Below are 15,157 nucleotides of genomic sequence, written 5' to 3' on the forward strand. Positions count from 1 at the left end.
GGGGGGTGTGTGTGTGTGTGTGTGTGTGTGTGTGTGTGTGTGTGTATTGTTTTGCATAGTTTTTCTTGTTTGTTTTTCTGCTGTGCTTGGTGCAATACACTTCAGCTTTTACCCCTCCAAGGCCATTCATATTTTCCCTAAGGGATCTGGCAAATGTCCTTGTCACTCCACCCCACAAATGTTCATTAATATGGCTGGCTTGTATGGAATTCCCTGTGGCAGCTTCTTCTGCTATTTAAATCACCTTTCTAAAAGGTGACACATCCAGGTAGAATCCAAGACCCATATCATTTCTTATCATTTCTACTCCTGTCTCTGTGTAGTGGGACTTGGGAGCTTTTCCCTGTCTTTGGTAATCACATTACACTTCGGCGAGTGCCCTGGCCTTGGAGTGTAGAGAGTGTTAAAGGAGAATTCTGTTATGTTTGGATGGCTGCTCACCTTTAAGGCCAACTGCCCCACTGATGTCTAATACTCAACAACTCATGTAATGAGTGTAATGGCTTCTTGGCTTCCTGCTGACCCGACCATGTCCTCAGAATTATGCTTTGTCATTGAAAGGAACATTGAAAGGAACAAGGAGACAGATTGGCTTGGACAAGTGTATTTCTGGGCCAAACTTTCTGGAATGCAGAAACATGGAGTTTCCAATGAACCACTCTTTAAAATCCAAAAGCTGCTGCTCAAGCATCCCCAATTATAGCAGTAACATTAACTGCCCTCATCTTCATCATGCAGTCCGTCTCATTTGTTGGATGTTAACTATAGGCAAGGCATTATTCCAAGCAGTTAACATGCATTACCTTAATTAATCCCCATCACAATTCCATGAAATAACTACTCCATAGTTGGAGCAGACTAGCATATCTTCTACAGAGATTTTTCTTTTTACGTTCATATTTGCTCTGCCTTAAGAGATAGTAAAAGAAAGTCTTTCTTTCTCTCTTTCTTTTTTTTTTTCCTTGAGACGGAGTTTCACTCTTGTCACCCAGGCTAGAGTGCAATGGTGCGATCTTGGCTTACTGCAACCTCCGCCTCCCGGGTTCAAGCAATTTTCCTGCCTCCACCTCCCAAGTAGCTGGGATTACAGGTGCCCACCACCATGCCCAGATAATTTCTGTATTTTTAGTAGAGACGGGGTTTTGCCATGTTGGTCAGGCTGGTCTTGAACTCCTGACCTCAGGTGATCCAACTGCCTCAGCCTCCCAAAGTGCTGGGATTACAGGTTTGAGCCATTGTGCCAAAGAAAGTCTTTTAATCAAACTTGGAGTCCAGTGTATTAGTTAGGAATTGGTCCAGCCACAAATAACAGGAAAATCCAAATCAACAGGGACTTAAAGAACATAGGAGGTTGTTTTCATCTCTTATGGTAAGGAAGTCTGAAAATACTAATTTGGGACCCTCATGTTACAGACTCAGGACCACAACTTTTTCTTCTACCTTTCTCCAAGATGGCTTTTAAGCTCAAGGTTACCTCATGGTTCAGTGTAGCTGCTGAGCCCCAGACATCACATCTGCAATTCAGGCTTGCAAAAGAAGAGTTCAGGGAGTTCCAAAAGGTCCAGAAGGCCAAGTTTCAAATTACTTAATTAACATTTATTTTAATAAATGCTTTAAATAAGATTTTTAATGTATTAAGCAGCCTCCAGGATATTACTTGTGCTTAATCACTTGGCCTCACCTCACTCCAAAAGAACCTGTGTAATGTGCGTATTGAAAAGTTAGAGTTCTGCTCACCAGAAGAGGAGAGTAGTTATTGTGAAACTACTGATAGTCTCTACCACATCCAGCAGGCCCCAGTTTGCTTCAAACCATACGAGTCCTCTGGCTTCCTCTGATAACCCCTTTGGAAATCCTTGAGTGATGGGGCAGTATTCAAAACTCTTAGTCTCCCCCACCCCAAACCCACATGCCCAATGCAGTCCTGAACACAAATTATCATAGCCACCCTCTAACCACCTGTCCATGTGCCTGCCTAACCCCAGACAATAGAAGTAGGAACACTCAATAATACCTGTTGGGTTTTACTAATAATAATCATGACAGCAGCAATACCAATACTCAGAGGTACTGACATTTATTAAGCCTCAATGACATGCCCCACACTGCCAAGTGCAGTATAGGCATCATTATAGTATAGTTGCTATGAAATGTAGACCTGGCTTCACCAATGTGGCAGAGCCCAAGGGCGCTCCCTCAGAATTAGCTCTCTTGCTTCAAATGGGTTTTGCATTAACTCATTCCCAAAGCAGAATTCAGCTTTTTCCTTCTAAGAAGGCAAAAGAAATTTAATATTTTCAATATTGAATTAATTGTGATTCCATTTTCCCCATCAGTTTAATAAGTGAAGCTAATTTCCATGGGAGGGGCTGTGTGAATGGGCAAACCAGCTGGCAGCTAGGTACATTTCCTGGGCACCCATGAATTTGATTCCTTGCCCCAGGAGCAAAGCAAATGCGGTTGGTAGAACAACTCCGCTCTGACTGGGGTCAGGGACTATCTTGATGCTGGAAGGTTGTTAGTCTCCCCAGAGCCCCCTTCTTTCAGAGGACCCTCTCTTCTTGGCTCTGGGGCACTTATACTTGTTTATCAAATCAGTGCTGCTCTCCAGGACAATGGAAAACTCTGTTCATCCTTAAGGTTTGCAGGTGGCACCTCCTATTTGGTGAGTCAAGGAAGTACCCCTGAATATGTCCAGACTGGTACTAAGCCCTGGGAGGATGTGTCTGGGTTTTAAAGTGGAACCAACCCAAATGTCCATCAATGACAGACTGGATAAAGAAAATGTGGCACATATACACCATGGAATACTATGCAGTCATATAAAAGGATGAGTTCATGTCCTTTGCAGGGACATGGATGAAGCTGGAAACCGTCATTCTCAGCAAACTAACACAAGAACAGAAAACCAAACACCACGTGTTCTCACTCATAATTGAGAGTTGAACAATGAGAATACATGGATACAGGGAGGGGAACATTACACACCAGGGCCTGTCAGGGTGTGGGGAACTAGGGGAGGGGTAGCATTAGGAGAAATACCTAATGTAGATGATGGGTTGATGGGTGCAGCAAACCACCATGGCACATATATACCTAGGTAACAAACCTGTGCATTTTGCACATGTATCCCAGAACTTAAAGTATAGTAAAACAAAAAATAAAATAAATAAAGTCCAGTTCCTGCCTACAAGCTACTTACAGTTAAGGTGAGAGAGGAAGAAACAACACAGGAAAATGCCAGTGAGATATATCACATTCTAAAATTCATGGCTGGCAAACCTGTTTGCACATTAGAATTCCTTGGGGAGCTTAAAAAATAACTTATACCAGATCCCCAACCCAGACTAATGAAATATTGCAGATAGGTGAGATGCTCAGGTATCATCATGTATAAAAAATTACTTTGGCCCAGCTCAATGACAGATGCCTGTAATCCTAGCACTTTGGGAGGCCGAGGTGGGGGAAGTGCTTGAGCTCAGGAGTTCGAGAGCGGCTTGGGCAACCACCTCCAGCACATGAGACCTCATCTCTTTAAAAAAAAAAAAAGAATTAGCTAGGTGTGGTGACATGCACCTATAGTCGTAAGTATCCAGGAGGCTGAGGCAGGAGGATCGCTTGAACTGAGGAGTTGGAGGCTACAGTGAGCTATGATCATGCCACTGCACTGAAGCCTGGGTGACAGAACAATACCCCATCTCAAAAGAGAAAAGAAAAGAAAATGTATTTGAAGTTTCCCAGGTGATTCTAAAAGGCAGCCAAAGTTGAGAATCACTGTTTTAAACAAATGCCAATGTGTATGCCTTAGGAATTGAGAGCGAGTTTACATCCCATTTTCCAGATTCTTCTGATGAGGCCTCATCCCCATGAGATGCCTAAGGAGCAAGATATCTGCTGAGTAGCTGGGACTATAGGTGTGTGCCACCACGCCAGGCTAATTTGTATTTTTAATAGAGATGGGGTTTCACCATGTTGGCCAGGCTGGTCTTGAACTCCTGACCTCAAGTGATTGGCCCACCTTGGCTTCCCAAAGTTCTGGGATTACAGGCATAAGCCACCACACCTGGCCTTTAATCAATTAATTCTTATGGTTACTGTTCTTATTACCTGGGTAAAATGCTGATGGGATTAATATCTCAGTATCTACAACTTTGTTTCTCTTTATCAACTCCCATTGATAAAAGGTATTGATTTGGTGCCAACAGATCCTCTGCTTAATCTACCAAATGAGTGACGCTTTCTTGTTGCTCCCCATTCAGTGTTCAGCAGTGAACCTTGAGAGGTCCTGATAGCCTGTGTGAGGTTTATTCTTGGCTAATGATGGGTGCTCATTAGCTAAAGTTGTTTAACTTATTTCCAGTTGGAGGGTCAAAGGCAGTAAGACCGGGGTTTTGTAGATTCACTGCCTCTGCTGCGTTAGAGACACTGCACTGATCTTAAAGAACAGTGCCATCTCTGCAAGAAGTTGCTGTGGGATGAGATGATGACTGATACAAGCAGGAGAGAAGGGAGAGCACATTTTGGATCTTCTATTAGCACTCCTATCAACAGGTTGAGCTTTCTACTTTCCTGGCTTTCTGAGATGTAAGAATGAGTAAGGGCTTCCCATGGCGACAGTCTGTTTGTGAAGAATTTCCTATGTTCCTGCCCCATGCCTTTTCAATTGCAAGTTGAAAGCTGCCCCCAGAGGACACATTTTATAGCGCAAAAAAAGAAGATATATTTTTACATGCTACCTTAGTGAGTCATTGTGCTTCTCAGACTTTTCAATTCGGAATTGCTTAATTATGTCCCATGATGGATCTCTATGTCAAATGCCTCCCTTGTCCTGTTTTTAGGGCTGTATTTGCAGACATTAAGCTGTTTCAAGATTGTTTTTAGGCCAGTTGTTTAGCCAAAGTGAACTAATTTGATGAATCATTACAGGAAAATTACCTGGCCTCATGGTACATAGTAGGTGTTTAATAAATGTTGAGCCCCACAGTTGCTAACCAGCCTAAATTAGCCAGCCTAAATTAGCTGAGCTTATGCTGTTAAAATGCAGCCTGCTAATTCTTAGAGCAAATATTTTTCTTCGTCAGGATTTTTGTCTAGTTGGAAAAGAACAGGATTAGCAAAATGGCTTTAAACATGTCTTAATGTCAAGAGTTTGTCATCCAAGGCTCTACCCAGCATGGGTGCAGGGCTACCAGGCTTTGTTTGCGTTGCTTTGAGCTGCTTCTTCAGAGGCCGTATCTGCCTTCTGTGAAAGTTTAAAGTTTCAAAGTTCCACCCATCCGTGTGGGCACACAGTGATGCTAATGATAAGGTCGGTTGGAGTGGCCTGGTGGTGATGTCATGGGGATTAAGGCATGTTATCTGTAATAAGAATACACCCCCACTGCTGAGTGTAGCTGCACACAGCACCAGCCTTGGGCTGGGCATGATTCTCCGAGCTGATTTTAGAGTCAAATGAAAGCAGGCAATTATCATGTTCTTTAACTATAATCAGCCGAACAGGATACAGGTAGCCTCAAAATGGAGTTATTTAAAACAGTAACAAAATCACTTCAAAAAGGGTAATAATCTGGAAGTCTCTTTCTGCAACATCTAGTTAAAGCTGTCCAAGTGTGGAGAAGACAGGGAAGGCTTATTTTGTAACCTCGTCAATGGCAATAGTATCGGGAAAGCCTCCTTTTGAAATAGAAGAGTGGGGGACAAGGGGAGGGAGAGCCTTAGGACAAATACCTAATGCACATGGGGCTTAAAACCTAGATGATGGGTTGATAGGTGCAGCAAACCACCATGGCACATGTATTCCTATGTAACAAACCTGCACGTTCTGCACAGGTATCCTATAACTTAAAGTAATATTTAAAAATAAATAAATAAATAAAAGACAGGAACCTTGGCCTGGGGGCTGCCCCGGAGCAATTTAGTTTAGCCCCAACATGTAAACTAGAGCCTTTGAAAATGATCCAAGGAGAATCCTGAGTTTCCTGCCATGTGTCAGAGTAGTTACCATGGTAAGAGGTATTCACAAGCGCAGCCAACTGGTCCAGTCTGGCCTGGTGACTCCTCATCAACCCTTCAGCTTGGGTTGAAAGTTGATTCTGGACATTGGTTATGAGACCTTATCTTGGGCAGCGTTTCTTGTGACATTCCAACAAGACCCTGGGCTGGGGAACAGGTCTGAAGTCTAAGCATTTCTTAGACTCTACCAGAGCCAGCTTCTGAGCAGAGAGCAAAAGGAAGTAGACTCAGCTTGACCGCCTACTAAATCTGGCTGTGTCACCAGTGACCTATGTGAACTTGGGCATATTTATTTAGGCTGGCTAAGACTTGGTTTTCCCCTCTGTAAAACGGAGATGATTATAATCTATCTCGTAGGGATGTATATAGAGGAGTACCTGGCTTTTGGTTGCTAAACAGAGTTCAGTAGACATCAGCTGTTGCTATCACTGCCCTCCGCTAAGAAACCCATGGACAGAAGTTCCTGCATCATCTCTTGGTAACACCAGCACAGCTTCTGATGGTGTCCTTGTATTGCAGTAGCAAGCATGGATTTTACTCTGCATTGTCTGTGCCAGTGAGATAAGAACACCAGGAGCCTTGTTCATTTTTCAGCCAGCTGGGTAATGCCTGCGTCAATTCCCATTGCATTAAACACCAGCCCATTAATTAGTAGTGGCAATGAAAAGATACCAATAATTATAACAGCAGCTATAGCCGTGCTTCCTGTTGAATACTTCCTGTCTAGCAGGCACTGTGCTGAATGTAACACATAGATAACTTTCTTTAACCCTATGACCACCCTATAAGGTAGACATTCTCACCATTTCACAGATAGGAAACTGAGGCACCAAGAGGGTTAAAAAGACATTGTTATAAGTGGATGAGTTAGGATTTGAGCTCAGGTATTACTGACTTCAAAGATGGCATTTTCACTGTGTCACACTGCCTTCCTTTGAGCCTTTGGGAACAGCGCAGCTTTAAGAGCCCAAACTCTAACAAAGAATAAAATCAGTCTCTGTTGTAAGAATCTTAACAAAGTTGGCATACTTAGAGCATTTTTCAGTGTACTTCTACGCAGCTGGTTATTTAGATCTCAGAATGTCTCTGTAACTGTTGAGTAAGTCAGGAAACGAAGCCTTTGAAGAGTATCAGCAAGCTGCTCAACAATGCACCCTGGTGACCGAGTGTGGTGGCTCATGCCTGTAATCCCAGCATTCTGGGAGGCCGAGGCAGGCGGATCACAAGGTCAGGAGTTCGAGACCAGCCTGGCCAACATAGTGAAACCCCATCTCTACTAAAACTACAAAATTAGCTGGGTGTGGTGGCATGTGCCTGTAGTCCCAACTACTCCGGAGGCTGAGGTGGGAGAATCGCTTGAACCTGGGAGGCAGAGGTTGCAGTGAGTCGAAACCACGCCAATGCACTCCAACCTGGGTGACAGAGAGTGAGACTTCATCTCAAAAAAAAAAAGAGAGAGAGAATGCACCCTGAATGTACGGCAGGGCCAACTTTTGATGGCCATCCTGCATCCGTGGCTATGAGACTCCAAGCACATGCACGTTCCTCTCAATCCCATGCTGCCTCTCACCTGGCTCTGGCACATGTTTTAGCTGTAGAGACAGCGCTGGGCAATGGGAAAAGGATAAGTCAATACCAATTCTTGCCAAATGCTAGAAAGTCCTTGCAGGGGTACCTGTGGAAATCTCCTGAGTGAGGATGGAGATCGTGGCATGGCGGGCCAGTCAGGGACCAATTAGAGTTGTCCATTGTGGTCTGCAGTTGATTCTGTGACATATTCCGGTGTCTGGGTTAGTGCTAGGGCTGTGTCAATGGTGAGAGGATTTCTGTGAGAAGTTTGTGTGGGGACATCCCCAAGCCTAATTTTCGGCTGATTTGTGGTCTTCGTTTCTATTTGTATAAACAAAGCTTCAAAGCTTCTTGCTTGCATCTGTGTAAGGAAAAAAGCCAGAGGACAGTGAAGAAATACTCTGATGAAGAAAAGACCTTGAGGACTGGCTACGTGACCACTGGTATCCCCTTGGGCTTTGCTGCCCAAGGAGTGCTGTGTGCTGCTGCTGGTTAGGAGCTGGCTTTCATCTTCCATTTGGTCAAATGTGGCTGGTTTTCTGCTTGGTACCCACAAACGACTGTATTTAATCCATTTATCAGGAGTATCCGTAACTTACTGTCGAGATAAGGAGGCCTCCAGATCACATTTTGCAGTTGGCCCCTTTGTTCTCAGTTGTGTCGTCATCTGTGTAACATTCGTGCAATCAAGCAGTCATTTATGCATTTACCCTTTTAAAACTGAATGCCTTCTGTATGCTGGGTGCTGTACTAGGTGCCAGAGGTAGGTGTGAAACAGAGCCAACACCAATCCTGCTGCATGGAGCTTTTACATCTAGAGGTCTTTCCAACACAGCAGTAAGGGCACTCAACATTAACCATTGTACTATTCTAGGAAGGAATTCCTGTGGGGAGAATTTCATCCGGTCATGTAGAAGCACATGTATTAAAGTGTTTAAAATCTCATCTGGCAGTTGTTATGTAACTCAGGCTGGACTTTACGTGTCTCTCCTTCGGGCTGCTAGGCATGGTGGGAGGGGATGCCGAAGGGAAGGGTGGGAATGCCAGACTCCTTTGGCTATACCTTTCAAGCATGGGATAAGGTGTTCACGCCATCTAAATACTGGAACATGTGTAGGGGCAAAGAGGGAGAGCTTGCCCCATCACCCCCCGGAAGTTTGCTGAAAATGAACTGACAAACGGAAGGTGAATAGGATAAAAAGTCACACAAAATGTATTTTAATATGGACAACACAGGAAATCATAGTAGAATGGTTACCCAGTAACCCAGTGGGGTACAGATGCTTAAATGCCCATCTTCATAGAGGGAGGGGAGAGGGGGAAATATGGCTACTTGAGGGATAATAAATGATTTTGAGGGGGAAACGAGTGGGCCTACTGCTCAGACAATGGTTAGTAAATAATTTCAATGGAAGTCGAATGGGATGGAGAGCTGACAATGGTTGGGGAGAAGTTGGTCTGGGCTCTAGGTGTGGTGTTTAATTTTCAGTCTCTTCCTCTGTAATACGAGTTGTGATCTTCTCTTCTCTGGTGAATGAAATGTCAGGAAAGGCAATTGTATTCCTCTTTGGCAGATCTGGCTTTTAGGTAGATAAGGGAACTTCAGAGAACAGCTTCATCCTGTGGTTTGGGAGAGACAGAGGATTAAGAGACTGTGGAGTAAGGGAGACAGGAAGCAAGGTCGGAGAAACCTTGGGACTGCTTCATGTCGAAGCACCATATTTTAGGGTAATGGTTTCTGAGTCCCAACACATGCTACCAGAAATTGCCATTCACCTTTCCTTTGTAGAGTTGTTGGTGGGGGAATTAAAGTACATTGAATAATGTTAAAGTAAAACATTTTTGCAACTGTGTAAAGGTCATAATTGGGAGGAAAGCTTTACTTTTATCACTAATGTAGGAAAAAAAAATGTCCACTTTGTTTTTGTTTCATAAGCTATGCTGTTTTCAAAATAAGATCCATTCACTCTTATGGTGGTGACAACAAGGAGTAGGGATTACAATTAGTAAGCCACTGGTTTCCCACACATTGTCAATGTGCAGGGCTTATCCTGGTCCAAACCTGCTTCCTGGTGCTTGAGAAACACAGAATCCTGCCATGTTTTATCCCAAAGTGGCTCTTCTTAGTTCTCCTGTCCCTTGGAGACATGGCCCAAGTAAATTCCATCCGGGTCTTAGAATCCAGTTCAGAATAGCACATTCCCTTTGGAATATCTTGCTCAATGCAGACCATCCTTCTTCAGACCAAATGACTGTTACATCAAGTTAGGTGGGTCCTCATCCCCTTCTACCCTTCCCGACACCTTCGTTCCCTTTGTTCTTCAAATTCCAAGTGATAATGTGACTGTGCCTCCAGCACTGGCCTTTTCTGGGCTCCTTATTCGTTATCCATGTTAGAGCTGCGTGGTGTTTGTCACTGTTGCCCTTGATGATAGTGACTGCTCACCTTGTAGTACATAGCATCAATTGGTTCCCATGTTTTCTCATTTAGCAAAGCTCCCTTCCATTTTTCTCCTGTAGAATTACCCTTTATGACTACCAAGCCATGTGTAGAGCCAACAAGGAAAGCAGCGATGGCGCCCATGGCCTCCTGGATGTAAGTACTATGCTGTCACCCAGAAAACAGCTGCACATTTCTGTCTTTCTCCCTGTTTGAGTGTTATCTGAGTGTTGTCTTCCTCTTTGGAGTAATCAAGTTTATCTTTTTGCAAAATCATGAACATTTTGACTTTACTCATTAAAAAAAAAAAAAAAAAACACTTCAGGCCCAGCCGCAGTAGCTAATGCCTGCTATCCCAGCACTTTGGGAGGCTGAGGTGGCCGAATCACTTGGGGTCAGGAGTTTGAGACCACCTTTGCCAACATAGTGAAACCCCGTCTCTACTACAAATACAAAAATTAGCCAGGCATGGTGGCATGCACTTATAATCCCAGCTACTCAGGAGGCTGAGGCAGGAGAACTGCTTGAAACCCAGGAGGGCAGAGGTTGCAGTGAGCAAGATCATTGCCACTGCACTCCAGCTGGTCAACAGAGCAAGCCTGCCTCTCCAAAAAAAAAAAAAAAAAAAAAAAAAATTAAAATTAAAAAGAAGTCACTGCTGTTTCAACTCAAATCCAGTGATTATATGAATGAAAATGGGTCTAAAGCCTTTGATGGATTAATGCAGCAACCCCCTTGTGATGGACAGAAAAAGGGAGAAGTTTTGTTAATTCTCCCATTTGTATATAAAATAACTTGGTTTTGTTCAACAGAACTTGTCCTTTTAGTTTGTAATGGAATTGTGAGCTTGTGTTCTAATTCCCATTTTGATCACAGATACTCCCTCTCCGCTAATCATACCACCGGGTTTCAGCATCGTTTTCCCTGGAGCTGATTCCTTGGTGATGTCACAGATGAGGATCAATCAGCATAGCTATTGTGCCATTAGAAACTGGCTTTCAGATGGCCAGAAATTAACTGTTATCACTTACTCCCAAATTAAAAATGTAATTTACAATGCATAGACAATGTAAATTTGGCCAGCAACACCTAAAAACACAGAAAAAAAAAGATATAGTGTACCTCTGGATAGTCTGTCATATGTGTTTAAATATAACCCTTACAATGCTATTGTTTTGTAAATACCAAAAATTAACCTAAAATTTTGTTTGAAACACAACATTTAAAAGCTATTTTGGCTTTAAAATATATATACTTTCTAATTTGCAGATGTAAGATGTTACAAGGGGGTTATTTAAAAACCGAATAATTAACACAGTTCTCCTACACTGAGGGAGCAAGAAATGATTCAGAGCTGGCAAATTTGTGAGAGGCAGCTAAAGGGATGAATATTTTGAAAATACAGCTTTTAGTGAGACTCACTATGTCTTTCTAAACCCAACTCCCCTAACCTTAGCATGAATAGTTCCAGACGTTAAACGTTCCCAAGGTGTGTTTTCATCATTAGATTTAGAAGCTTAGTGGCTTTTTGCTTTTAAATGATAATGTGCATTTAAATTTTTTTAATCCCGTATTTGCATAATGCCTTTGTTTACTCATATATTGAGCCAATGCCTGGCACGGAATGCCTGAGTGCCTTTCCCTGGCCTCAGAGCGAGCTGCCACTGCTACTGCCCTCTTTCCCCTCAACCTCCAAAGCTTCCTTAATCCTTTTATTTACTCTCTCCTCCCCCTGACCCACATTACCCATCCCAGCAGGTACAAAGACACAACATTGTCCCATAGTCTGACCACCCCGGTCTTTTTGAAAGCAAGATGATTATTTTTCAAGCCATAAAATGTAATGGCAGAACCGCAGGACTGCAAAGTGTGGTTTCAGGAAACTGTTGAAAGTTCACATCCTTATCTGACCCTAATCCTGGCGGCCCAGAACCCTGTGATTCAAGGAATGATGTGGAAGCACTCAGTCGAATCAGAGCAAGAGAGACACCAAGTCTGAAATCTGGGTGGGCTTGGAAGAGCCTCAGCATTGTTGTTGTTGTTGTTCTGCACATTTACTTTCTGGCCGGACTGGGAAAGTTTTGAAAATGATTGGGGGCATGTAAATTTGTTCTTGTTTCATTTAAAACTGGATAATTCCTCCATTCTCACTTCTAGTTCTTATAATTAAAATGCTCAGAAGGTGGGATTAAGCAGCTCTAGCTGCAGAGCCAGGATTTGGCATGCATTTCAATTCTCTGATATCTAAAGGCAACCACAGAAGGTTCTGAGATTCTTCTGGACCTGACATCTGGGGCCCAGAGCCCGGGATTTACTAGTGTCATTGCCTGTCTCTCAAGTCCACGCCCCAGTCACATAACTGGCATAGCTAGGTACAAAGAACCAACTGAGGGGGAGACTTGGTATTTTCCAGAATTCAGGAAATTGAATTATCCACATAGGAAATATCACAGTGTAAGCAATCCAACTGCTTTTTTTAATTAAAATATTCTGAAATAAAGATTAGGCTTTCAATGCCTTCTTTTATAGGGTGAAGGGGATTTTCAGCAAGGATAAAATCACATATTTATATGGTTATCATTTTTTTCAAGTCCAAATATGTAAGTGTGAAAAAAGGCAGCTTAAATCCTACATAATTCATGGACGGCATTAAAATCAGGTGTATGCAATTTTGCTTATTTGAATGAATGACATACAGTGATGGAGAACAGGGAATCACCTTTCCAAGAGGCTGCCCTGTAAATTACCATTTGAAATTGGTTATATGATTCCAGCCCCTTCAGCATTAAGCTTCAAAATATTAGCCCCTAGAGGGTAAAGGTTTAAGCATCGGGTGCTGAACTTCCTTTTTCCTCCTACTGATAACCCTTGTATTAGATCAGGTTTATTTTACTTGTAAATCACATCTCACTGGAGTGGAGTTCAAAGTTTTAAAATGTTAGTTTTAGGATACAGTATCCAACAATTTTCTTCCCTTAGCTAGAACGCCACTGTTTTTTAACATGATATCAATCTCTCTAGAAGAATAACATTGTCCTTATGTAAAGCCCTAAATTAAGCTACAAATTTTGTGTGCAATACATTGTTTTTAATATACTGAATTCTTCTCTTCAGCCTTATAATGCCTTCCTCTCTGCAGTAAAATGGATCATGACAGAACTTGTCTTGTAAGTAAAATCTGCTGCATTTTGAAAAGGATTAATATTTTCCTTTTGTATCATAAAGTGAACTTAGAGATTGTGAGTCATGCTTTCAATAACCGTTAGATTCCTAGTGCTCTGAGATACCTTCATTGAACATCTCAAAATATTGAACACAGAGACCAAAAATGATCTTTAATTAAGTGATTCATGATCACTCCTTTGGCTATTATGTCATACTTTAGCAGATTAACAGTTTGCAATATACAACTAAATTTACTTATTGTGGTTACTGTTCAATTTCACATGGATGTCTGGCTGATGTGACTGCAGCCTGGGTGGGCTGTGGTCAGAAGAGCACACTGCTGTGACTGTCTACCATGCTACTTTGGCTGCCTTGGCCTGTGCAGGAATGGGAGATGTGTGAGATTGTCAGCTAGGGCTGGGGGCTTCCTCAGGTGTGATTTCATTGTTTTTCCTGTCAAACTATGGTCTTGTTTGGAGGTGCTCGTTGCATCTATAACTTAAGTAACACTTGAAATGGCACAAAGATGAAAGTCTTGACTTTCAGACTAGATATTAGACACATTACAGAAACACTGTGTCACACAAAAGGGAAGAAGTTCATAGATGAACATGTAAACAAGATTGTGTAAGTTGCACCAAACTCTCTCATTCTTATTTCCCCTGCTTAGACTCCACTTCTGTGGATTTGAGGCAAATTTCATGCCATTTGATGGATAGTCACTGTCCTCTTAATTTAATGTAACCTCTATTTTAATACAGTTTGTGAATTCAAATGGGAAGTAAATTCTCCATATACACATGAGGCAGAGAAAGAACATTAACAGATAATAGTGGGATTTAGATTGAGAGACAGCTGCTAGGAATAGTAGTCATAAGCCTGAAAAACAAATGACCAAATTTTGATCTCTCTTCATCTATTTGGAGGATAATTTATATTATTTTTGTATTCTTTACCAGCCATTGAGAAATGTTGATTTTTATGAAGTTGCATTGTGACATAATTTCATAGAGAGAAGTCTGTTCTACCTCCCTCTATACACACACACGCGGAGGGGGCTTAAACAAGTTCAAGTAGCAGTATTCATTTTGAAAGCATCTTTCATTACTACAGATCATAGTCTTGGCAGAGGAGAATATTCTATCTGTATTTCTGAACTAAGGGAGGAGAAGCTCATTAGAAATTGGCTTTTTACTGTGGAATCAAATTAGATGATATTAAGATTGAATAACTGGTGAACAATAACGAGGAAAGTATTTCAGCCTATACAGCAGGTTATTCCTCATCTAGGAATCTTTGAGTCCAGGTGAACCTGGCTTTGGGGATAAAATAGCCTTTCACAAGAAAGATAAACCCCAGTGAATATTCAGTGATAACTCAGCCAGCTGTGTTGATATCTGCAAATTGTGATGTTCTCAAATGAGGTAAGCGATGCTGAAGAATACAGAAAGTCACTGTTCTGTGATACAGGCATGGATGACGAAGTAACATTGGGCTTTTCCACGATCTGTTTAGGTTCCTGGTGGAGTTTAACCTCTGCAGTTGGTGGCACTCCGATATGACAGCTAAAGGTGAGCAGCAACTGGTTTCTGTTTCCCAGCTTGGAGGGATGAGCGCTGGGTTCACTGGCTACTTTTCATCAGGGATGTGCTGGCTCAGAAAATTCCCCAGGACAAAGTGATGATTTTTCAGCTCTGTCAGCAAAAAGACACCCTTTATGCTAAGTGCTGTGCTATCTAGTCTGACGCAGAATTCCACAGGCTTCATTCAGCCCATGTTGAATGTATATCTTGACCTGTTTCCTTAACTAAGGCTTTGAGGTCATACATTGCACAGGTAAATTCTTCAGAAAGCTCATGGGCAATGCGGAAATAGAAGAGAGACAGACACACTGCCTGTGTCTCAGGCTAAATGAATGATTAGCCATTCTCTTTTCATTTTCACAGTTACCCTCATAGAACATAAATCTGA

The 15,157-nt window shown here is 42.3% G+C and overlaps 1 protein-coding gene across 2 annotated transcripts in view; it reads left to right on the forward strand.

Annotated features, from left to right (window-relative positions):
• The window catches only part of CACNA2D3 (calcium voltage-gated channel auxiliary subunit alpha2delta 3), a 753,656-nt gene that overhangs the window by 678,936 nt on the left and 59,563 nt on the right, over positions 1-15,157 (forward strand). For both annotated transcript variants that reach the window (XM_017852939.1, XM_017852941.1), the window contains 3 exons: positions 10,102-10,177; positions 13,136-13,188; positions 14,702-14,757. In XM_017852939.1, coding sequence (XP_017708428.1) covers positions 10,102-10,177; positions 13,136-13,188; positions 14,702-14,757 — 185 coding nt within the window. The remainder of the gene's footprint in view (positions 1-10,101; positions 10,178-13,135; positions 13,189-14,701; positions 14,758-15,157) is intronic.

The sequence above is a fragment of the Rhinopithecus bieti genome, unplaced genomic scaffold (genome assembly GCF_001698545.2).
Source record: "Rhinopithecus bieti isolate Rb0 unplaced genomic scaffold, ASM169854v2 scaffold_35730, whole genome shotgun sequence".
In the NCBI taxonomy this organism is placed as follows: Eukaryota; Metazoa; Chordata; class Mammalia; order Primates; family Cercopithecidae; genus Rhinopithecus; species Rhinopithecus bieti.